This window comes from Coenobita brevimanus, chromosome 84, assembly GCF_032717465.1.
Source record: "Coenobita brevimanus isolate Jiangsu-jjx chromosome 84, ASM3271746v2, whole genome shotgun sequence".
Lineage (NCBI taxonomy): Eukaryota > Metazoa > Arthropoda > Malacostraca > Decapoda > Coenobitidae > Coenobita > Coenobita brevimanus.
The window spans coordinates 48,083,675-48,110,464 of record NC_137037.1 but is presented as its reverse complement, the minus strand read 5'-3'; the positions used below and the strand labels follow the sequence as shown (position 1 = coordinate 48,110,464).

The 26,790-nt window shown below is 39.2% G+C and overlaps 1 protein-coding gene across 1 annotated transcript; it reads right to left on the bottom strand.

Annotated features, from left to right (window-relative positions):
• Positions 1-9,856: 9,856 nt before the first annotated feature.
• Positions 9,857-24,557, bottom strand: LOC145410166 (lysosomal cobalamin transporter ABCD4-like). The gene is made up of 13 exons (XM_080280363.1): positions 24,407-24,557; positions 20,530-20,657; positions 19,881-20,020; positions 19,624-19,740; positions 17,894-18,019; positions 16,993-17,125; positions 16,177-16,305; positions 13,666-13,821; positions 13,270-13,346; positions 12,769-12,902; positions 12,087-12,289; positions 10,782-10,924; positions 9,857-10,202 (listed from the first exon to the last, which is right to left on the bottom strand). The coding sequence occupies exons 1-13, from the start codon at positions 24,555-24,557 to the stop codon at positions 9,857-9,859; spliced, it is 1,983 nt and encodes a 660-aa protein (XP_080136489.1).
• Between the last annotated feature and the right edge of the window lie 2,233 nt (positions 24,558-26,790).

Below are 26,790 nucleotides of genomic sequence, written 5' to 3'. Positions count from 1 at the left end.
AAATAAATGGCTAAGGAAGGGGTGCTACAAAGACTCTCTGCCACCTAGAATGCAGTCAGTACACTCATCCACACTAAGCCCAGCCCACATCACATATCATCACCCATGCACATGCCATAAAAGATAAATTATTTGTTCATTCCACATAATCAGGTACTAATATGACTTGTCTATACATCTCTCTCGTGGAAGATCATTTTTTTACAGCTCTGGTGTAATAATAACCATAGTGATGCAGTGGAGTACTTTGTTTTCTGAACACTTGGTTAAACTGAAGGATCATTACCCAGTAGGTGTTATAATTGTACCAGTATTGTAGTTCTTTAACGCAAGGTATGGTTTATGTGGAATTTTAACATTTTTGTGCAGTGTCTTGTTTATTTTTTCATATGATTGTTGTGATTTAGTTTATCAATTTTTTATGAATTTATTACTAGAATAGAACCAAAAAAAAAAAAAAATGTAGAATTGTCTTGAGATGATGTTTCATTCTTCAGAAGTCAAGTGATCTGAAAACCCTCAGGAAGATTCTGCATGAATAGCCAGGTACTGTATATTTTTAATTATGTGAGGCTTTTACTAAATTACCCTACTTTATTCTTTGTTTGTTTGTGGATACTTTTTGTATGAAAGTACAGTGATTAACAGTGACTAGTTGTATTCCTGAACAGACTAGGCAGTATGGAGCCCCATAAGAAAATAATAATTTACCTTTACAGTCCTAGACATTTTGCTTATTACTCTGTTCATGAAATGTTTCATGGAAAGTAAAGAGACTTTGTAAACATACTTCAGTACTGTGGTACATAAAGCATCATGATCTGAACCCCACCATTTCTTCCCAGAACAGTATGTATATTCATGCCACATCACTCCAACTGTTATACAGTATTGAAAGATTTTCGACAGATTTCAAGCCACAAAGCACAACTGTATACCTGCGTACCTTAGAGGATCATTTACTTGATATATACTGGTGATAAAAATGGAATTTATGTTACAGGCCTGATTTATGTGATGTAACCAGTAGCATAGGTTACTATCAGTGTATTAATGTGTGCTGTAAGTTGCCATGAGAAAAGAAATTTACTTCTGGGGAGTGTTGATCCAGCAGATTATTTCATATCAGTGGTATGAATCGAAGTTACTTTTACTTATGATTGGAACAGGGAAAGAGAACTCAGGAGCCCATAGCAACTCTCAGAAGGTTATCTCCTCACCATCTTTTTAAGTCGTGGTGAATGTGATTGATTGAGAATTGAGATTCTGTGACACATCATAAAATGTCACTAATCATCTGAATTCATTATTTACAAGACCTTTTGTAAAACAATATCTATTTTTGTAAAAAAATTACTAGACCATTTATATAGTTGCATGTGAATGCATTTGTAAATATTCATGTAATGGAGCCATGTTGAAGACTGTAAATACACTGTATTGGTAGTTGTGTACTGAATGAAGTTAGGGAGGGATATGAAAAAGGTCAGATCTCCATATACGTATTGATCACAGCTGCAGAATATACACAAATAGATGCCTGGTGGTGTAATGGTTCGAGGAACCAGTTGGGCTGAAGGTCGGGTACTCTATATGACCGTTTGAATGGAAGGTTTCTCACGCATGTAATGCCACCTTGGGTGTAGGTTGGTCACCTACCCTTAAATGTTTTGGACCATGATAGCATACCCACAAGCCCCATCACCTTGTTAGGGAATACATGGATTTTTTTTTTTTTTTTTTTTTTTTCTTAATAGTAACATTATGTAAATCAGTGTATGCATGTGAGTATGTTTATTTGTGCAGTGTAGACTAATGTGATGGTTCTGACTGACACTGTACATGTACTATCTTGTCATGGTGTTTGGGCATTCAAGTTAAGCATTATGCTGTATCCATAAAGCTCTCTGAAAACTGTTACATGTATACAGGTATTCCAGAAATTTTTTTATTGTTGTTCTAATGATTTGTGTAGCTGGACAGATAATTCACAGCCATTACTCATTTGATGGGTAGTGAAACCTACAGTGAATCAGTTCCTGACAGACTGTTACAGTACTAGAGCCATTTTGTTTTCACGTGATAAAGTGGTGCCACTATCATGACTTAAATCTGAGTTGCAGTTGCATAAAACTCGATGAGCATTAGTTAGCTATGAGGTAGAAAAGAGTTTCCTTGGTTATAAATTAAATTGGTCATCAGCTAAGCTGGAAAGTTAGATATCTTTGTAAGGTTAGAACAAACATGCTGTACACTAATCCATTCAGTATTACACTTCAGATACTCCTGCTGCTGCCTGATGGTGGAAAGGATATATGATAAAATGGCTTGAGAAAAAATATTACTAATTTTCCTGAGCAGTACTACCTCAGTCCACTCCTGAAGAGAATAGGTTGTTTTGCAGTTCAAATATTGTTAAAGAGTAATGAGAACATTTAACATTTCAAATGATCATGTGTAGGAGAATTCAGCTGTTCTTGAGGAAGATACCTCTTTGTGCAAGTATTAAAAGCAGTGTTTATTAACCCTTTCAATATGATATTTTGTATTTTATTCTTGCTACAGAAAAATTATTTTATCCAGATTATGAAAGACATCACATAGTGAAAGGGTTAAGAGCTTTGTTGTCAGTACTTACTTCTCGGTGAATATCACGTACAGCTGTGCCTATGCTTAGTCAGCCAATCATGTTTGCGAGGGTCATCATGGCATTACATCCCATCTATAATAGCACTACAGTATTTTGGTTCAGCAACAGGTATATATTAAGTTATCACCCTCAGACCAGATCACTTTTGACATTACTATTTTGAGAGACTACTGGACGGATTTAAGGGAATCTCATCATTATACATGGACAAAATGCAATGATGTAACAAGATTCATCAGGTCTGTGGTAATGCATGACTGTATTTAGTATGGAAATTGGTGGATTTTAGTGGACCAATCAGTGTACTGTATTTATGGACTGTGCTGGATACTGCTGCAGTTTGATGATAAATTATGGGACGTATTGAATGCTGAACTGTTTTTTAAGCAGATATGTTTACTCTTGCCAGTGGCATAGACCATCAGTCATCTAACAATTGTGATGTAAAACCCAAGGAAAGTTAGAAATCTGAATGTGCTCCATTGCTGTCCTGTGTTGATACACCATGTTATGACTGACTCTCATTACTTGCAAATGTGTGTATAATCCCTTCCAAATTATAATTACACTCAACCACGACTCGTATCACACACCTGCCCCTACTCCCTAAAGTCCCGTCCAGACGATCGAGCAATGCCCGCGGGCACAAGCGAGCAGTTTGCCTGTTGACGGGCTCACCGCTTGTGCCCGCGGGCAAATGTGTAAATTGCCACGGGCAATTTACGCATTTGCCCGCGGGCACAAGCGGTGAGCCCGTCAACAGGCAAACTGCTCGCTTGTGCCCGCGGGCATTGCTCGATCGTCTGGACGGGCCTTAACTCCGGTTCTTATTTAAATATAGTTCATTTCATATTACAGTTATAGATATAGGTGATGGAATCAGAGTGGGGGGGGATAGGCAGGTGTGGAAGAGTGCAAGTTGTGGCCAAATGTAATTTTTATTTGGAATGGACTGTGTCTTCCGGTGCAGTCTGTCTGCACTGTTTATACTGTGATGAACCTCTTAGAGAGATTTATATGTCCTTTATCTTCCATGTGACAAACCCAAGTAATACACCAACCTACGTTTAGCATGATGGACTAGACCTTGATCACGTTTATTTGATGATTTTTTATTTTAATTATTCTTGCTACTACAGGCTTATGTTATTCAACTTGGGAAGATACTTCTATTAGTGAAAGTGATGAAGGTTGCATCTAACCAAGCCAGTTCATAATGTTTATACAGTACTGTATATTCATCAGGAAATAACAAGAATAAATTATACAGTATGTCATTGGATTGAAGATTACAAAGTCATGTCAGAACAGTGCCAGCCTTGAAGACTCTGATAATGTTTTTAGATGGAAATTCACAAATTGTACATTGCTGGAGCATAGCTAGTTTTATAAAGAATACATTCCTTGTTGTAGAGGTGATGGTTCATATTTATTTTTTATTTTATTTTTTTTAATTAGTAAAAAGTGTGTCTTTCTGGAGTGTTTTATTACCCAGAAAGAAGTCGTAAGGCGAAGATGAGGGAAGAGTGGTAGTATTAGTGCACTGAGAAGCTTGGGTGAGATTGAACAGACTAAATTGAGCAAGAAGTTCGTTTGTTCACTCAGTCATTTATAAAAGCTGCAACATGCTTGCATGTGTTGGCCATGGTCACAAAATGGCAGCACTTCATACTGCTCAAACTCTAGCAACATCTCTGCCCAGTCCCTTATCCCTGAAGTTTCACTGTGGCCTCATCCCATCTTCAGCCTGTCTTTTTTTCAGACCCTTATCCCTGAAGTTACAGTATGACTTCATCCCATCTTTCAGTGTGTCTCTTGCAACGTTTAGCCTCAGTGCTCATACCTGCTAGCCTATACATGCAGTAGCCATCTTCCATCATATCCACATGTCCAAACCATCTCAGTCTACCCCTTCTCATCACAATACATTCAAGTTCCATCTTTCCTCTCAACTCCTCAGTCACAATCCTAATCCCCCCAGGCCCGTCACTTAAGGACACATTACACTGTCATCTGATTCTTCTCATTTCTGTACATTTGAGACTATGAATATCCTCTTTCACTGCCCAAGTCTCGCTACCTAACATGCTGCATACAAGGACCCCTGAGCATAGAGGGGCTCTCTCTCAAGTTGCTTGAGGCAACAACTACCTGAACTCCTTCCAACCACTCCTTACCCTTGCTATTGAGGTAGCTCCAGCCTCACCTCCAACACACATTCTTTCCCCCAAATAACAAAGCACCTCAAAAGTTAAGCAGATTAAATCCCTTGCAGGAGAAAGTTAAGCAAGAGTGAGTATTAAGGCTGATCAGAAATGATAAGATACTGGTAAAATCTGGGGACTCTGTGTCATTCAAAAACAGAGTGGAAAAAAAAAAAAAATGACAATGAAAATTGAAAGAGTATAGGGGAGAGGGAAAACAAAGGGCAAGGAAGAAAGGAATGCAAAAAGGGACAAAGCAGGTCAAATCAAGTACACAGGATGCTACATGCTTATTAATTGAGTGCAGTATATAAAAGTATGTTCTGTATGTACTATCAAGGCCCACTTTCTCATCCATCCAACCATTTATTGCCCCATATTGAGCACAACCCTTATGTCATTTAAAAAAGCAAAGCTGAAAATTGTGCTCGGCAAATTATGAAGACATGCACATAAAGTTACAATAAAACATATCTTTTCTATTTTATGGTTTAAAAACAGCTCTGATATTAATATTAAAATACTAAAATATTTATCCTTAAATACATATAAAGCCAGTGTTTCAACAATAAGCATTATACACTGTATAAGATTACCAGAAAATGTCCTAAAACTTATTTGTTCATGGATTAACGAATGGCACTGTTCATTATGCAATCATATGTCAACAAAAGATACTGGTCAAGACATAAGAATTTACATAATCCCCTTATCCAAATAAAGCTTACAGCAATAATCACTCTAAGGGAGGTGTGGTGAAGCAATTACAATTAACCCCTTCGAGCAACTGATGATATATTTTTTTATACCTATTTAATGGCTTAACTTTAAACAGGCCTTTTATATCAAACTCCAGCAGTTCGAAATGCCTCTCCTACGCTGAATACAGTAAATGTGCCTAATGACAGTGTAAACTGATAAACGGTACATCATTGTGGCGAAGGGGTTAACATCTCAAGTTTAAAATTGGTGATAAAAATCTTATTACTATTACAATTTTTTAACCTTCACATTATGAAAACTACATTTAATTGCAACTCACAATATTATTTCCTGTATTACACCTATGCTTTATTCAGTCTTGTACTGTATGAGAATGTTTATAAGCAGTACAATTCTGTGCAAACCATCTGTGACACCAGCACAGTAAATATTTCTACTTATCCATATCACTATGTGCAACGGCAAATTTAAGTACCTCATGGTATAACCACCCCAACCCTCCATTTAAGTATGCACTGCGATATCAGTTTGTTAGGTCAAGCTTGACAACAAAGTAAGATAAGCAGAGACTGGTAAATTTTAAATATATAAACACATCCTCAATTTAATATTCCTTAAAGAAAAGGAAAAAATCTGTTAAGCTGGATTTCTTGCTTTACTTACAGTGGTTATTACACTGTAAAGCAACACCACAAAGTCTTGTCGTTATAGTCTATCATTCTTTATAGCCAGACATCTTAATTCTGGAGGGGGTAGTCATGAACAAATCACCTCCATATAACCCTCTCTTGGCCATTAGGATACCCTCCCTCCTATTCGCACCACCCTCAATCATATGCCTCTCCATCCCATCCCTGGACCTTTAAAGTTACCTGTTCATGTAGGTATTCTTTGACCCCATTAATCCAGGTGACATTCTTTTAAGTTTATTTTCACTGCTACAGGACAATTTTATTTAACTGAGAAAGGCCTCTCACACTAAAAAGGTTTCTTGAGGCTATTTATTTATAAACCCTCCAGTCCAAAATTTCTATCCTATGCTGAATACAATTGTCAGGAGATTTGAAGAATAAAATTAAAAAGATGTAATCAGCTTAATGGGCTAAAGTTAAGGTTAACTGTGCATACAGGTTTCCATTAATACAAGGATAGGTGAGCCCCTGCTGTACTGTCATTATAATACTTCACATAAGGGAACATTCAGTGATCTTATGTGAGATTTAACACATTATAGTCACCTGAACACTAACCATAAAGCTATAAGTCTATGAACACCCTTCAATAACCCATTGAGGAATTCATAACCACACCTGTTCAGTGCATAGGTTTGGACATTTGTATACGAAAAACATCCCTCAACTCCCTTCCTGTCCACTAAATGGAGAATTGTGGAAAATGGAAGGGCAAATTTAGCCAGTAGTCAACCATGTTCATATTCAAATGAGCCTGAGGCCACAACAACAATAAATGCCAAACTTGTCTGCATCATGAATCACAGCCAACAATGTTTGATTCTGTTATACATTTACAAGAAGCCTTCTCTAGTCACATAAAAATATATATCATCAGTGGAACATATTTGTAATAGTGAATAATACAGTACTAGGTAATAATATGGAACTATTATACTCTGCTTATATCAATCACCCAACAAACCTTGCTTAAGTCTTCTTCTGCATGGACTGCTGCCTTTATACTCTTATTCTGACACAGCTGCAATATCTCTAAACATAAGATATAAGAGCAGTATATGGCTGGCCATCATCACCCTGGCAGATACACGAGTGATGAATGGCAATACACTTGGTAACTAGCCACACATTCATCATTCTTAGGTAGGAAACTTAGTCACAAGTATACAATATCCATGCTGACACTCTCACACTGCTGTCATATTATGCATCTGAGATTTTCTTTTCCCAAAGTTCCAGCACCTGCTGGGAAGCACAGTACTTAAATGGTTTTAACATTTGGTTAAGATACTCCATCCATCCACCATCCATCACCCAATCCTACGTTGCCCCATGATAAGCGTAGGAGCCCAGGGCTAGGCAAGTTGGTCCTGACATTTAAGATGAGAGTGACCAGCCTCACTCATCCCTGAGTGGCATTACGTGAGCAATAAATCCCAACCACCCTTTGGATATAAACCTACACAGGTTCAATCCGACTGGAGCGTCTTAATTACTCACTAAACTACCAGGCGGCATAATTTGGTTATATGGTTACCACCCAGTGTAATAAACTGTTTCCTGGGTTACAAGAAACCATTTGGCTTGTCACTCAATGTTGAGTCACCTATGGGCAGAAGGAAGGGGAGGGAGTTCCTTCACTGAATGCATAGCATCATTTTGATCTGACTTATTTTGAAGATCAAGATATAACATCCAAAATTCCCTTTGAATAGCTCACACAACATATACAGGTAAAAGGTCGCAGCTCTTATCACTTGTATATCCTTAGGAAAGATACATGTACTCACTCCTATCCTTTGGCTTCCTCAGTGTCCATATCAAATATTAACTTACAATATCAAGCCATCTTCTTGATTTTCCACAACTCCTCCTACCTTCAGCATGATTCATATACACTATTTTCAACATCATAGTCACATCCACTTAGTGTAACCACACCTTTACCTCTAGCATTCTGCTATCCCTTGATCACTGCTCAACAAAAATCAACAAATCTTTAAAGTGTCCTGTAAAGATCCAGTTCACTGTTAGTCAGCACCACAGCACCATCTACACACATCAAATTAGAAATATACTGCCTGGCTATGCAATTCTCTCATCTCCCTCTCTATCCCCTGAAAGGAGGATAGTGGACTGCAGGAGATGGGTAACTTCAACCTGAATTCCACCAGATTCACATTCAGATAATCCTAAAGCCACAACAACTCCAGAAAATTATATTCAGCTTGGAGGAAACCTCATGTAGTGAAAAGGATAAAATACACTCTTTAATATCTCATGGACCTGCAGTGTAAGCCAAATTCATCCCGGGGTTCTTAAAAACAACTGATCAAACAATCACATATCACGTGATTTTTATTTACACAACACTAATGCAATGTGTACTACCCCAGCATTAAAAATGCATACCCAGGACATTTTTTTCTGCATCAAATCACACACTTTATTGATAGTCTAGGCATCAAGTTTTAAAACTGGCTATTTTGCATATTTACTCAATTGCAAAATCATAATGAAACTGTCATACAAAGTGGATTTACTCCTTACTACAAGAAATAAAACAAGTGCATACCAATAATTAACACATACACTTATCATATATATGTTATGAGGACAAAAAAATAAAACCAAATTATTAAAAAAATAATAATAATAAATAGTTATTTAAAATTATTCTTAATGACTGCTGACAAGCGACATTACAGATTATTATTCTCTCAACATTTTACCACTGATTTAACCCCCTCAGTATTAGAGTTGGAAAAAAAAAAAAAAAAAAAAATGCTGAGTAAAATAATCTAGTGTTAAGAAGGATATGATAAAAACATGTCACCAGACTGAACAGGTTAGTAGTGCTGTTCCTTTTACATGGATACAGATTAGCAAGATCTCTTTTAAAGGGTAAATTAGGGTGCCCTGTGAAACAGTCTTTACAAAACAAGCTCACTTTTATGCATACCCATCCACTGTCACTGACCCTTTCTGTATAAATGCAGTTAACATGCAAGCACAGTTGCTTCAAAGTATTCCTCTCCCCACCTGTTATTTTTGGCATACTGTACCTGCAAAGGCAACAGTGCTAAAGAAGTGTATGATGGTTACATACAATACAAAATACAAATATGAGCATGTCCATTCATTCATTCACTTATACTGTCGCTTGCCATATGTATATAAGAGATATCACAAGAGGACAGAATATCCTGAGGCAACTGTTCAAGTATACAGTGTACAGAATACTGTACACTGTATTATTGGAAGAAAGTTTGTAAAGTATGACAGAAATTAAGACTACAGTGAAAGTGCTGCAATTCACTGCAAGAATTTAACTTACCTGTAGTAAACAGAATATCTGACTCCTTGACAAAACAGAAATACAGAGTCAATGGACATGGAAAGTAAGCAAGCAGGTGCAAGTGGGTTTCAGGTGCAACAGTATCAAGAAGGGGAAATAAAAAGAGGTCAGATGTAAAAGAGGTGCCTAAGAGTGCTATGGGAATGCTACTGATACCCAAATTGAAGAGGTACCATGAAAAATTCAGGTCCTCCACTCATGTTGCAAATAAACTGTTAGCAAGAGCATATCATAATCTGCAAGTGTCCTGATGGGAACTACTGTCAGAGGTACCAGAGACACTAGAACTGCCAGCTTTGCCCTGATCACCCGTGTTTTCCCTGGGTATGGGTTCCACGGTCCAACCTCCAGCACTGTCGAGTGTGAGGAGTGTGTGGTGGTGTGGCAGGAGTGAAGTGCGGTGTCCGACACTGACCAGGGTGACACCACAAGCCACACACGCACGGTACAGTTCCTCCTCTACATCCAGGCTCAGAGCACTGGTGGCCTCATCCAGCAGTGCGTACTGAGGCCGGTGGAAGAGCACACGCAGCAGACACAGACGCTGCATCTCACCAGGGGACAATGTGTCATACCTGGTGAACAAAATGATGTTGGACAAAAGGGTAACATCATCACCATCATCATTATCATCATGATTTTCAGTGTTATGTCTATTTTTCCATGCAGCATGGGTCAGACATGTTCATCTGATTGCAGTTCTCAACATTCCCCTATTCTGTGCCAACTCTCTAGTACCGAAATACCTCTAGATCCAAGGTCAGCACACACCACCTCATCCCATGTCTTCCTCAGTCTATCTCTCTGTCAATGGATTCACCTAAAAGTCACCACAGCCAAATCATTAACCATTAAATCTGGGTTACATCTTTTATAGTACATTCTGAGCGCTAACACACTATTTTATTCACGTCAGAAAAGGCTTATCATACTGAGGCGACTTCATTAAGGCTTTAATCGGCCCATCTGGTTTTAAAAAGTCCAACCTAATATAAATAAAATCACCTAGAGATGCCATGATTAAAAATTCTACAAAACAATAAATACACATGTCATTGGAATCAACTAAGTAAAACACATCACTGAGGGAAACAAATTATGAGACCTCCCGAGCTAAACAGAATACAGGAGGTCCTGATGACCATTCCACATACCAATCCCACTGTGGGTCAGTGAGGAGTCCGCCAGCACGGGAGAGAAGGGGTGTCATGTGTGTGGTATGCAGAAGTGAGATCACACCATTGAGCGCATCGCTGTCTGGAGGATGGTTTGGGTCTGGACGAAGCGGGTACATAATCTGTGCACAAGGTAACCCACAATGTTATTATCACACTTATTATCAATATTACTGTCCTTGTCCTTATCATAATCACTGTCCTTTCTTTGTCATCATTACCACCATCATTGTTCTTGTCCTTGCCATCATCATCACCACCATCATCATAACCCTCTTTGTTTTTGTTCTTTTGATCCAAGACTCATTTGGATGTGAATTCAGAGTACTGCAGGAAACCAACCGCTTCAGCCAGGCACTGTCAGAGGTTATGTTGAAGGACTGCCTGTGTTGTATGAGGGAGGCCCATGAGGTGAGTACGTGTTGCGGTGTGGGGACAGCATTTCAGACCCTAATCTAGTTTCATATTAAATAACAGGATGAGCTGATCATTCATGCTGATCATCTATTGACAGTAACAAAAACATACACAATAAAAAATAAATAAATAAATACTGTAATAACAGCAAACCCTACATTAACTTCCTTGAGAGTATAGGTTCATTGATACTCATAGCTAAGGTGAGATCGATACAGGTCTAAAAACTGAAGCATAAGATGATACAAATTCTTTATCTACTACCGGTAGTGGTTTCAGTCAGTCTATTTAATAAAACTATCTGATGGTAAGCAGAGTAAAGTCTTTAATGTGTCCAATACCTCAAAAGGTGCTGAGACATTAATTTGACTCGGGGTTTTCCACATCTGGCAGTACCCTGAACAGAAAGTGCTAGGCAAATCTACTGCATGGGAAAAGGTTAAGGTGATCACACTTGAAGCATGTTGGGGGAGGCGGTGGCTCAATCGGTAGAGAGGTGGCTTGCGGTCCTACCGGACCCAGGTTCAAATCTCCGCTGGGGCAGGGAACAGTTTAAGGATTTGAATTTCATTACGGCAGACTTTACCGATCTACCAGAAGACCCGCCGACATGTCGTAAAAATACCCCCGCTAATACCAATACACCAGTCCTGTATGAGACAGCCCTAGCATGTATTCAATATGGACGGTGGGTGTTAGCGCCGAAGTGGTGACCTGTAGAGATGTACGATATATAGGAGGACTACTGGGCCTTGTGAGCAGGCTGAGAAGCCTATGCCCAGAGTCGAGCACAAAAAAAAAAAAAAAAAAAAAAAAAAAAAAAAAATCTTATCCTGGATTCAATTAATCCCAATAAGAGTAACAAACCTGGTGTAGGAGTGATCCAGTGGTGAGCAGGGGCTTCTGTGGTAGGAATATGACAGAGGTTGGTCCCGGTGGCAGGTTGTACGCCACGGTTCCCTCAGCAGCTGGCCATAGACCCCGCATCACACGCAGCAGGCTGGACTTACCCGATGAGCTGGGACCCATGATTAGTAGGTTGTTCCCACGTACCACCTCCAGGCTTATGTCTGATAGGAGGAGGAAGAGAAGCAGAATATAATAATGTAGCAATAGCTGGAAAACAATAATACTGTGGACATATCCCTAACAAGAGAGTAAAGTAATAAAGACTTGTCCCTACACTGAAAGGGTTAACTGGAACAGTGCTAAAACTCTAAGAATACTAAGACTCATTCCCAGCTGAATAAAATCCCTGGAGTTTGCTGGAATAATAAACCAGATATGACCTGGAAAACCATTTAGAATACTAGATTGGAAGGTATCCATATTAAGAAGAAATGAACAACTGGTGGGTTAAGACACCTCAATGGAATTTGGGCTAAAGAGCTGAAATATGAGGCAAGGTTGGAGTTTATTGTTTACATAATGCCAATGTGGGGAAAATGAGTGGCCACTTTTGCATCAAATGTCTAGATTGGGTAATCTAGCCCCTAAACCCTACATTCCTAAACACACAGACAACTGGTGGATAGTGTGACTAACTCACTGTTGACTAGTGGTGTTGTAGCGCCAGGAGGGGTGACGGTGACATGGCGGAGGATGAAGGCAATGGGAATTATGGTGTCGTCACCTTCAGTTACCACAACCTCTGGCTCACCATTCTCATCCTCCAGCAGTTGCCTTGAAAAATACAAAACTTCAGGAAAATATAGCAACAAAAATATGGCACATACTGACCTAAAAATTGATATATATACACATAACATTCTCTTTAGGTGTACATTCATGAAAGTGTGTGTATGTATATGTGTGGGTTAAAGCAATGACAGAATGGGACAGAACTGGGAAGGAACAGAAGGGAAGGGAAGGGGAACTGAGGAAAGAGATGGGAAGGGGAACTGGGGAAAGAGATGGGATGGGAAGGGAAGGGAAGGGAAGGGGAACAAAGGAAAGAGACAAAAAGGGAAGGGAAGTGAAGGAAAAGGTAGGGTAGGGGATGGAAGGGAGGGAAAGGGATGAGAGAGGAGGGAGGGTAATTGTAACTCACCTGGAATCTGATGGGCAGTATTCATCCCCTTGGCGTCGACGTACATTGGGTGCTAAGCTACTGAATGATGATGATGCCTGCAACCACAACACAGATATATTCAGTTCTCATTAAAAACAAGAGACAAGTTCTAAAATTTCACAACTTTTTGCACACAACTGTTACTGTAAACTGGGTAACACTGACAAATAAACTTCATAGATATGAAGAGAAATTTAACATACATTTTTTCCTTAACTTCCAAAGGACGCATCAAAAATAAATGATGTCAAACTAGGTTACTTACAATATGAACTGTTTATAATCTTTGCAATGCACTAAAGTAGAACTATTACCAGGGTGTCCAGAGCAGTGCCCCACAGAAATATTTGGGTGCTCTGATGTAAATATGCTTACTTGTATTTCTGAGAGTTGCCATGACTGACTCAATGCCACCAGGGCTTCAATCAGTTGGGCCACACGGTGAGTCACGCCAGAAAGATGTACCACCTGACTCCCCAGGTCCACCAGTGAGGTAAGCACACTCACCAGGTATATGCATATGAATGCATACTGTAATACCAACAACATTACTTACTATTATGTAAACAAAACAGGGTGTACTGGTTACCTGTACAATGCCTAATTATTTTATATTTTGCTTTAGCCCCTGTGCTGGGAAGTGGAATATGCCTTGGCAAAATGGTTGGACAGGGACTGCCGGGTGACAAGAGGAGCCACTAATGTATTCCCGCCATTGTCTGAACCGGCCACCATTTGATCTTAGCGACAAAGGTTAGGGAGAGACCCCAAGCACCTCACGCAAGCATACCTCAGTCGTCTCTGTGACTGCCACGTGTAGAACAATACTTTCTGAAACTTCTCATCCGATTCTGTTCCTGCCTCATGCAGACCCCTTGCCTCATCCAGCCCTGCCAAGCCTCTTTCCAAGGATACTAGGAAAGGGCTCAGTGATAGTGCCATAGGGCATACCTTGGACGCCAGAGTGTCCAGTTTATCTAGTAGTGAAGAAGTCATCACGCTGAAAGAAAGCCAAAGTCGGGTCTACACACACATGCACAAATACTGGTACATCCTGCTTTGAGCGCCAAAATTACTCATCTTCTTCATGTCTTTACTCATCGATGCGACCACCTGCAGACCTGGGGATGCTTTTACAACGCAAGAAGAAGAGTTGTTGATTAATATGGTCTTTAATTTGCTTCCCTAACTGCTATACTTTCCCAGATATGAATGTCTGAAAACATGTTATTTTGGGAAATACACCCGTGGTGAGAGGGCAGCCACATCAAAACAATGCCAGCACATAGGGGTCAAAAAACATCCATTATCCAATCCAGTACCATCCCATCAGGAATGGGGGGAAGGGGGGTGCAGGGCTAGGGTATTCAGTCCAGTTGGTGAGAGTGACCAGATGTAATTTTAAAAAAATTTCAAAACAAATACCAAGTCACTGATGGTTAAGCCTTGGGGCTATAAGAAACAAATTAACATTGGTAAAACTCTATAAGAAATATAAGACATTGTGTAGGCAGATCTAATAAGAAGATATTGCTTCACTCCTGCCTTCAGTATCTCAGCTAACTGGTGTCTTGTCAAACATATTTTTTCCTCCTCTAATTACTGAAAACATGCTGTGTTATTAAAACTTTATATGCTCCTCATGGGGCAATGTAGGACTGGATGATAAATGAATGAATGAATGTTATTAAAACTAAATTTTGAATGAAGAGGAGGAGGTCAACTTCACAACTGTAATAAAGTCTTTTCAATGCATTAAAATCTATAAATATTGGAAGCATATATGTATGTATGTATGTATGTATTGTAGCCACTGGGTTGCACACACCTGACCTGGGTGGGCAGATCTGCTATACATGTTCAGTCTGTGTTTTATGGGTCCTGAGGAGCAACTGATCACTACAACCAAGAAAGATCACTTTCTGTCACTGTCATATTCATCTGTTCCTACCCAATACTTCACCTATAAGCATAAGTGTAGAGGGCTTTCAGAATGTAAGGCACTTGGCATAGAGCACCTCAAGCTGAACTGTACAGTTATAATCTCGCATTCCTTTCAATAATTCACTGCTCATGAATAATTCCCTCTTCAAACTGCCTGTATGTTTTCATACTTGATGTTATACAATTTAAAGTTTTTGATACACTGAGGGGATGGAGGAAAGGAAGGAAATGAGATGACATATCATATTGCATTTACTCTATCCTGGCCAAAAACTGTCATCCATCCATCTTGACTGTTGAGTTCTAATGATAGATTAACACTAGAATACAGAGCTAATGACTAAGAAGTGCAATGTAAAGGATGCAGAGCCATAGCATTGTCTTTTTCTGCCAGAGAGCTGCATGGGTCAAGCTGCAAAGGGACAAGGATTTGAGCCAAGTTATGGTGAAGAAGGCACACAACCTTAGATCATATTTTTGTTACCTTGGGAGGCTCTTCAACACCTCTTCCTTATTCGTTATTTCTTGATATGGTAAATTACTATTCAATTATATATCATATTCTAAAACTATCTGTACTGTGAAAAGAAATACCAGTAAACACAATACAAAAGAATACCGAGATGTACCAGTGGCGGATGGGGGCGCCCATCATCTGCTCATTCAATGTAGAGATGCTATATGATTTCCACACTTGAGTGACAAGCCAAATGGTTTCCTGAACCCAGGAAACCATTTACTACACTGGGTGGTAACCATATAACCAGGGTTTCTGGCAGGGTTAAGTGTCCCCCCGATTCCCCTATCCAAAATCACTTAATCATAGCAGTTGATGATGATGATCATGATGACTAGTAAAATGTAAAATAAATCACCAAGGAAGATGTGTTAGAATGCCTCCTAAGCTGATGAGAAAATTAGTTCTTCATTCAATGGCCTCACCTGACTAACAAGAGCAGGAATGTCATCATCTGGTCCAAACTCATTGGAAAAAATTGGGATGGCGATGGCTAGGTAGGACACGATGGAACCTAGGTAGTCCGTGCAATAGCGGACCAGATTTAACGGAATCTGTAAATAGGGTAGTAGGGCAAATATGACAGCTCTGGTAAACAAACTGGTTAGAAGGAATGTACTAGATAGTCAGAAGACAGATATAGTAGAGACAGACAGAGTGACATGAGCATAGAAGGACAGACAGATAGAGATAAACGGGCAGACAGACAAATACCCATTCCTAAAGGGTGGCACTAAAACAGAAGACACAGCAACTACTTCTTAACTAGGGCCTGCTGCACACTCTATGGCTCATTCACCCTATCTGCAATATCCAGCGCTGCTGGCTCAGCTCTATTAATGCAATATCTGGTGAAATTGTCTAATATCCTGCACCAAAACGGGACGTAACCGGCAGTTCTATGCACTATCCGGCATCAAGGTGTATCAACTGGCTTGTAAATGGTAGCCAGCTGGCACTGTATTACTGTATTTTATCATTACTTCATTGTATATTATGCTTACTTTTCATCTTTAACTTATGGAAAAGTTTTTAGAATAGAGAGTGGAGATGAATAATACTGTACTGCAATATCCAGCTCAGTGCTGAATACTGAACTGGATGTAATATTTGGCGTAGGGCTTGGCTGAATTACGCCGGATAATTGGGGTTTACTGTAATACGGTAGAACACTAAAAGTAAGTCCTCCCTCCATAAACCACTTAAATCTTCACACATCGTAACTGCGACACAGGACCTACCTGTCTGTTGTAGAGAGTCTGCTGTGCCTTAAGAAGCATGCCCAAACTGGAATTAATGGTGGTTGCCTCGGTGGATCCAGACACATTGAATGCTATGCTCTCAGCATCCACCCGCACTCGCATGTGACGGAACCTGACACCCATTAATGTCCATACATTATTTTTGGTACAGACATGTGAGAATCTGGGGTACTTCTTTCTTATCAATTCTGCACATCTTTCTTATCACTTTATTCACTGCCTTGCACCCTATTATACTCATATATGTTACTGATACAAATTATGTTAATATTAGAATGACATAAGTAGCATATAAGCCAATGTCAAGAAGAAATAAGCAAAGAAAATTACTAAAAAAGAAGTACTATGAAGTTTCCCCTGCCAACAAGAATACAACTCAATAGAAATCACATGACTAACTGAAAGAAAAGTACAACCAGTTTTTATTACCCTTTAACAGATTAAGGCATCTGGCAATAGAGAGATTAGTCAGGGTTGTCTTTCAATACATCTCGACACTTTCATACAAATGGTACTACAAACTGGTGGCAATTGGCAGATCGGCTATAGAGGCAGCAATTCAAATTTTTAACAGGTTTAACAGTAAAAAGGTCATAATGTAAGGCAATGTTTGATAAGGACTTTCCATATTCCTCCACTGTGGGGGGGGGGGATGTAGATTCTGTACAAACAATTTCTACTCTACTGTGGGTTCAAAAGCAATAAAACGACATAACATTAAGCAGTACTGATGAGGATTTTCAGTACAGAGAGTCCTCATTATACTCTAAGTCAGGGATGAATTACAAATACTGTAATCACAACTTTTCCACATCCATTAAAATGAAGCTCAAAGGAAACATTCTCACAAATGACAAATCATATGCAACACAAAACTAACCTAAAGTCTCCCTCACAGCGTTCTTGCTTGACCACAAACCGAACGATGGGTGACATAACGAGCTTGTTGGCCACTGTACCAACAATGAAGAACAAATAAACACTTGTCACACCCAGCCATCCAGTTCTGTGGAAAGAACACAAGTATGGTAATATTAACTTCACTTAACAAGTACACTGAGATCACATGATAATAGGGGTAATAAGTCACAAAGAGTAAATAAAATTACTCTTTATACCCATTACAGCATATATGAGACTCATAGGTGAAACAACCATAAAGCATTATTCCACTACTCTTTCCTCATTTTCTTCAACTCTACAGCTGTCCTGTCATCCCACTCAGTGCTGGCTGGGTCACTAAACATGAAAAGTGGTATTCACTACCTCTGGTCTCAGAGACCCTCTGGACAGTGATACCACTATTTTTGCTGCAAAGTGGCAGAATTTGCTATACCTTGTATATCAATTTACTGCCACAGCATGATGATGAAAGCTGCACAGGTGTTCTTGGCATTTGTATTTGCAAGCACAACAATGTAGTTTGCTATGATTTTTTTTTTACTACAGTACCCCTTCCATTTCAGAAAGACAACTATAGTCATGGTGCCCGACTCTGAGGTTGTCATTATCATACCCTGGCAACCTACCATTCACAATTGCATCCGATTTCGTATCATATTACACACGAATCATATCATTATACACGAATATATTATACAGTACACAGATATTATTATACATGGACATATTATTCACAAGTCACATGCGTCTCACATTAACACGAAATCAGACGTATTTCTGAATGATAGGTTGCTAGGGCACAATAATAACAACCTCAGAGTCACGCGCCGTGACTATAGTTAAATAGTACTGTATCAGTGAAAACTGTAAATCTGCCCTAGGCACAGTGGATGAATTCTAATGTAAGTCTATATCTATATTCTATAGCATAATACATTTACCACCCTCAAAATAAAAGTAGGTATTGTATTCCTAAGATGACTATTTGTGTATTTCCGTGTACTTTAGAATGGTATTTTCTAAATGTTCAGCTCAAACATTTTTTGAAAAATTTTGCCTAATTAGGCTAAGTTTATAAAAGCTTAGTAAATAAGGTATGAAACTTACAGATAGGTATATAATACAGTAAATACTTTCATCTTAACTTGGCCCAGATTTTTTTTTCCATTTGCAGTATATTTCACATAGCTCAATGGCAGAACAAGATAATGCTAGGGCCCTACATCCTTTCCATAACATGTCTTCATGGCTAGCATCATAATCTAGTATTAATCTACTGTTACAATTAAACATACAAGATGGAGAGATGGCTATATTAGGCCTTTGGTTCCTTCTTCTTTGCATTAAAAAAAAAAAAAAAAAAAAAGTTAAAGTAAGAAGAGTGTATGTGCCACACTGGATAGGAATACACAGGGCAGAACATGCAGGGAGCATGGGAGGTCAGGCTAGACTTAGCAGTTCAGTGTGTAAAGTTTAAGCATTTTTTTTTTTTTTTTTAAGATAAATATGTATTTTTCTCTATGAAAGCAAAATGTGTATATTAACTGGTACTTATTGATCTAAATATATGGAAAAAAATGGAGTCTAACGGGGACCCTCAAAAGAAAACTCTGGAGTGTTCTGAAAAATGGAAGGAAGGAAGGAAGGAAGGAAGGAAGGAAGGAGGCAGGCATGGTTAACCGAGTTGAAGGTGAAGAGTTGACTCACCCAACATAGGTTTTGTAGGTGTAGTAGCCAATGAGGAACGGTGCGATAATGACCTTCACAGTAATGGTGGACAGAGTGTCACAGAGCTTGTCAACATCCTGCGTCATCCTCTGGTCTCTGCAACACATGCCCTTTACAGTGCATCATCATCATCATCATCATCATATCTCTACTGCTCACAGGTCTGTATGAGAGGGTGACTTGCACGTTTGCATTACACACAGTGACTCATTAGTTTGCAAGACAGAATGACTCACGGATTGTCAACGGTGTTCTCCAAGATGTTGAGGGTGTAATAGTTTATGCCGGAGAAGTAGAGCCTGTGCAGCCCCCGGCAAAGCATCTGTCGCCATGAGATGTACAGACAACGGTCCACATATAACTTTACTGTGATCGTCTGAGGAAGAAGGGAGTTGGATTATGTAGAAGATGGGAGCTGGATTATGTGGAAGATGGAAGCTGATTATGTGGAAGAAGGAAGCTGAATCATGTGGAAGGGAGCTGAATTATGAGGAAGAAGGGAGCTGAATTATGTGGAAGATGAGAGCTGAATTGTATGGAGGATGGGAACTGAATCATGTGGAAGAAGGGAGCTGACTTATGTGGAAGAAGGGAGCTGGATTATGTGGAAGAAGTGAGCTGGATTATGTGGAAGAAGTGAGCTGGATTATGTGGAAAAAGGGAGCTGGATTATGTGGAAAGAATGTGTTGGATTATGTGGAAGGGGTTGGATTACGTGAAGAGAAGTAAAGTTTGGCAAAGTATCAGTAGCCATGACATGTACAGACAACAAACGACATTGTTCTCCACTGTGATCACCTGAGACACACAGAATCCATCATTATTTTGCTCTATTGAACTTCTTTTGAGAACTGAAGTAATGATTACCATGTCCATGATACTCACACTAGCAATGGCAATGATGATGCCACAAGTCTTGAGGGTGTGCACCAAGAACCCATCAATATCCTGGTTATTAAACACAGAGTAGTATCCACTTGGCACCAGGCCCATCTGATATGCCAGGAACTGCTCTGGAGACAGGACACAGAAAATGAATAAATTAAACATATACAAGTAACACAAAGTTGTTGTTGTTGATGTAGTGACCCCAGGCTCACATGGACATAACCTTGTGGACTGTAGGCTGGAGCTGCCCTTCTCTTGCAGTCCGGTCATCTTTCAGGAGATAAGGAGGGAAATTAGAGATGTTTGTATAACCATACGGCACAGCCTCCCAGTTCTTTTGGTGCAAACATGTGAGGTGCCCCTCTCCAGCACCAATATACAGTAAGCCTTTTATGTAAAAGATTAACTAGGGAGGAAAAATGTCATAAAATCCAAAATTCATTACATTCAATGCCCTATAGTTATCTTAATTTCCCAACCCTACTCTAATTTGTCAGATATATTACTTTTCTGCATAACTGAATACTATACACATACATATGCTATGTTGCTGCTGTGGCCCTAGGCTCATCTGAAATGTGAAAATGTGAACTCAATGGACTGCAGGTTTAAGCTGACCTTTTGCAGACTACCATTCTCCTTTTGGGAAGGATGGTAAAAGTAAAGGCAGATGTCATATGGCTCTTAGTTGCCATGTTCATCTATATAGTTTGGAACATTTTCTCTACAGGTGTGATATCCAACTTGCAGCCTTGGTAATACTGCATGACTGAAAAACCTCTGACTGTCTTATGCAATTCTGAACCTATAAACACAAGGCACATGACTCACTTGGACTGGTGCCTTTAACCAACAAACTACTGGCTAAGAGAGAAGAAAAAATAGGGGCCTCCTAAAGAATAAAAAACTAAAAGCAAAATATACAGAAAAAAAAATAATAATAACATCAGTACAACTAAAAATCTGTAGCCTACAAGAAAGTTTTCTAATTAAGAATGTACTACGGTCCAAGATCTTGTGATAGGTTCCCTGGACTAACTGATAAACTATCTCAAACCACTCCAAACTCTGTTGAACCAAGTGATGACAAGTGGTTTCAAGGTCATCATATAATATAATTTGTATGGCCCTGTGCTTAATAATGCCGTTAAGACAGAAGCATGAAACCTGATGGAAGGAAAAGATAAGAAGGCAATGCATTTGAACTACTTATCATCATCATCAATATCTTCACTGCCAACATTATCATCATCACTATTGCCAACATCATCATTATCAATATCTTCATCATCATCATTGTCAACATTTATCATCATCATCATCATCATTCTAATCCTACTGCTCATCAATTAATGGGTGAGAAGAAAAATATAAAGGAAAACCAATCAACAAGGCATTCAGTGTTACAAGCCACACATCATTCAAGCTTCTGAAATTCTCTGATTGAAGGGAAGAAAGACTGAAGACAGGGATAAGGAAGAAAGGCAGGAAAAAGAAATCAGAATAATGATGATGATGATGATAAGAGTGATGATGGAGATGATAAAGAAAAACAAAGATGAAAGAAGAAAAGGAGTGAGAACAGTGACAGTGTGATGGAAGCAATCAGGGAGGGAGGTAGAAAGGGAAAGGGGTGAAAGAAGATAAGATGTATAGAGAGTTAAAGGCATTACACTGCAAGATATATGAAAACAGCTGACCCCTAATTCTAAATAAAGTTTCATAGCCAAGAAATGAAAATCAAGACAGCTAGATGATAAATGAAGTAAGAAAGCAGACACAACATAAATCAAGAGCTTGTGAAAATACAGAAAATCCACAAACAGTTGCAAACTAAAAGGCAAGAACTACAAACATCAAAAAAGAAACAACCATAATTTATGCATGGTCACATATCTGCTGCTCAAGGCTGATGGCTGGGTATGAGAATGCTAAGCTACAAGGGTGATAATTTTATAAAAGACAGTGGGAGGTGAACCTTTACAGTATATCTAACAACTGATGCTACCTCCACGAACACTGTCATCTCCCAGACAACACTAAAAATTTCCACGCATTTCTTTAGTGTCTGATATGATTCTAGACTGTGTGAAATGATAACAGATAATCCACCAGCTATCAGTGCATAAAGCTGAGTCTCTAGATCTATTTAAAGCATTGAGAGCTGTTTATGTCCATGATATATAACAGATGGGAGATATTACAATCATTATCATTAACACCATCATCATCCTCACTCATCAGTTTGGCACAGCATTACACAATATCACGCTGTTCCATCATGTCTTAAGCTGCTGATAGGAGGATGGTGAAGAGGCAGACTCAGCAGACAAACATAAGAGGAGGGCAGAGGGCAGAGGGCAGAGGGCAGAGAGTAAGGGGAAAGCATGAGGAGAGTAAGAGAGGAGAGGGAGAAGAAAGGCAGTGATAACAGTAAGGATGGAGTAGGAGAAGGAAGACAGGGTGAAAAGTATGAGGGAGATGGAAAGGGGAGAGAGGGGGGCATGAGTTAAATGGGAAAAAGCTGAGGGAAAAGCAGGAAGGAAGAGGAAAAGTAAGATGGAGGGGATATTGAGTACATGAGGAAAGGGAGTGGGATAATGGCAAGAGAAGATGGAGAGGATAGAATAAGAGACAAAAATGAAAGAGTATTCACTGAGGAAAGAGAAATGAATAATTAAATAAAAGAGTAAAATAAAACAAAAACCATAACAGACAAGAGAGGGAGAGAGAGAGAGATAGTGAGATGAAGATGGTACAAAAGAAAGGGAAAGGGAAGAAACTAGGAAGGATGAGGGAAGAGAGTAAGATCAGGAGGAAAAGACTACAAACAGTGAAAGAGGAAAGACAGTAATGGAGGTGATGGAGTAAGAGAGTATGGGGGAAGTGGGGAGAAGAGTAGGAGGAAAATGAGGCAACACAGCATCAAAATAAAAATGAGAAACATCACAATTATGTAATATCCATCCATCACCCAATCCTATGTCACCCCATAAGGAGCATAGGAACCCAGGGCTAAGCAAGTTGATCCTGACATTTAAGATGAGTGACCAGCCTCACTCATCCCTGAATGGCATTATGTGAGCAATAAACCCCGATCACCTCTTGGATATAAACCTACACAGGCTCAATCTGACCAGAGTACCGTAATTACCCACTAAACCACCAGGTGCCATAATATGGTCATATGGTTACCACCCGGCATAGTGAGTGGTTTCCTGGTGTACTGGAAACCATTTAGTTTGTCACTCAGTGTAGAGTCACCAATAGGAAGAAGGAAGATGAAAGAATGAAGGAAAGAAAAACAGAGGAGGGAGTGTAAAGTCACTCATAGGCAGAAGAAAGAGAAAAGAATGAAGAAAAGACATAAATGGAAGAAAGGAAGAGAGGAAAGGCCAGACACCTAAAGCAGCACTACACTGAGTGAGTGGATGGTGAGTGCCCCCACCTACTACTATATATAATATATTCATAATATTGTTAATACAATTACAATGTGAAGTCACTTATGTTAGGATACTTTGTTTATCCAACTTGGTTTTCCCCCTAAAAAGTCCAGTAGGGGGAGGTATTACTGGGGAAGTATTACTAAGTACTGTACCTATTTAAGTGGCATGAATGGAGTAAGACCACTATGAAGAGACAAGGTGAGGGGCAAAAACCAACAAGTAAAAATGAAAATTGAATTAAATAGTACTGTCCTTATTTATGTGACATTGCTAAGAGGAAGAATATCAGGGACAGTGGTAGACAAGGTGAGAAGAATATACAATGCAAGCAAGAACAGAAACTGAAATTATGCTTACCTACATGAAACAAAGACTGAAAAAAAAATAAAAAATAAAAGGGAGAGTCCAAATAATACAATACTTACCAAGGAAGCAGAGTATGAGGAGGAGGAAGAAGAGTGTAGTGGGTAGGGAGGTGATGCCGGGGAAGATGATCCGTGTGATGCGCCACAGCCGCTTGAAAAACAGCAGGTCAAACCCAACATGGTCCAGCCGCTTCTTGTCATCGTGACCCATCTTGCTGGTTTCTCTGAGGCCTTGATTAACCCTTGTAAACTGAATGATGTCCTTTTTAGTTTAACTGGCTGCTACCAGATGATTTTACATAATTTAAGAAAGGTGTCCTGTACTGAAGGGGTTTAAAAAGAAAAGTCTGTCTATCTATAAGGTGAGATGCCTTAATCCCATAGGGGTGGCCATAAACAAATTGCTTCCATGTTTGTCTTAGGGTGAATAAAATCATCAGGAGATAGATAGAATAAGACATCCACAGCCTAAAAGGGTTAAGGTTGTGGCAGCCCTTACTGTACAAAGGGAATGTTTTCTGAAATATCACAACTTTTCACATACAACAGTCTATCTATTGCTAGAAGTCATCCTGGAGGCGACAGATTCAATTAAATCACCTTCATTTCACCCTCCCCTCACTTCAGCTCACACTGTGTTCATTAACATACCCTCCCCACCTATCTTCACCTCATCCCCAGTCTCTTTTTCCCACCCCACCTCTCTCACATATGCTGTTTTAAGTAATCTCATACAACTACCACTGAAAACTGAGGAAAATTATCAAATAAACTGCACTGGTAGCAATGGAACTTTAATACACATTTTCTTTTTAACTATGTCAAATATCCTACAGTATCTCAAACAAAATCTGAAAAAGGTGTCATTCCAAAGGCTTACTGTACTATATTTCTCTCTCTAATCCCTGGGCCCTATCAGCTTATTTTCCCCTTCTTGATGCTATGGTACTTCACTTCCCTCATATTGCAGTGCTATATTTGCTATTATTGTCTACTTGCAAGTTTTTCCAGTCAAAGTACATCTCTCATTTTAATTTCTTCCCATTTGCTTCTCAGGCCCCTATTCAGTCATTGTTCCTACTGCCTCTGCTCCCCTCTCTGTCACTGCTGATGGCTGAGAAAGTCACTGTACATTACTATCCAATACTCCTCAGATGATGGCAGGCTACTCCTTAGGTGGATACAGTTCTCTAGTGATTGGAAGAATAAAGCACTACTTTTAAAGTGTTTGGACAATTTTTAACCCTTAGATACAGGGAAATCACAGTTCAGGCTCAACATGAATTAAATAATACATGTAATCCTATTAACTATACAGTACTACCGTACAATACCTGTCATTACAACTCTGCAAATACAAAAAATACCGATAAATAAATAAAAATCAAATTTCCACACCAGCTCTTACTACATAATATGGGCAAAAGCTTGTTGAACTAAAATCCTGACCCCCATTAATGATACACCAAACAAAATATTTGACTATTCATATATTCTTTTCAAACACTGTTGACAGCACACCCTCTATACCTCCTTCCTCCAAATTGTTAACAATGTAATACATTATTCCATACCTTTTCCGAGACTTCAAATGTAGCCCGGGCTACAACGAGGATATAAAATGAAAAGCACGTCCACTTCCTCCCCACATGGTTATTTGTTACCGAATCACCGACTGAGAGTGAGAAACGCAGTGATGAGCTGGGCCCAGCTGTCCAAGGTAAACCTTCCTTACTCCAGCTATATTAAGAAATGTCGTGAAAGTAAGTCAATTCACACACTGCATATTGGTACCATTTCTCATGACAAACACAGAGAAATATATGAATTCGAGCGATATGACATCTTGTATAATCTGAAGGGCAGACAGTGTAATGTGTATCCATTATTCAATTCTCCATGAAAATTCGTCTGCAGCCGGAGAACTATTCCCGAAGTGTTTTATCGAACTACAATGATACAATATTTCATTTACAATACTCATCTTGGCTTCGACATTATGAAACAAAAGCAGCTGTTTTGACCCTGATATTCTATACAACGGAGAACCAAGGTAGAAGTTTATTTACAACAAAATCATCTATCATTTTGTCGTAGTGAGGAAGAGTAACCAGGGATTCAAACGATTTGCCAGCTGATGCAGTAAACAAACATGCTTACGTTGTTGTTTGATAAGTTTATTGGTTTAGCGTGTTGGGTGAGGGATACGATGCTGTGATTAAAAGAACTATGTATTTTCTGAACAGTGATTTTGCTATTTACAATCGCTAATCCAGCGTCCGTCACGCACGTGTTCATCTTTAAAGCAACGCAACTCTTTAACGGTATACTGTATTTGCTTTGAGTAACTAATAAGAAGAGGAATTATCCTCCTTGAAGTTTTGTGCAGATTTGTGTAAAGGCTGAAGATTTCTTTGACTTTACTTTTATTGTGGAAGACTGTT

Excerpts from the sequence above, each read along its gene's own strand:
- LOC145410166 (XM_080280363.1), bottom strand. The coding sequence starts at position 24,557 with ATGGGTCACGATGACAAGAAGCGGCTGGACCATGTTGGGTTTGACCTG. Across the intron at positions 20,658-24,406 it reads CCTCATACTCTGCTTCCTTG|AGCAGTTCCTGGCATATCAG; the intron begins GTAAGTATTGTA and ends TCCTGTCTCCAG. Across the intron at positions 10,203-10,781 it reads ACTGACCCACAGTGGGATTG|GTATGACACATTGTCCCCTG; the intron begins GTATGTGGAATG and ends TTTGTTCACCAG.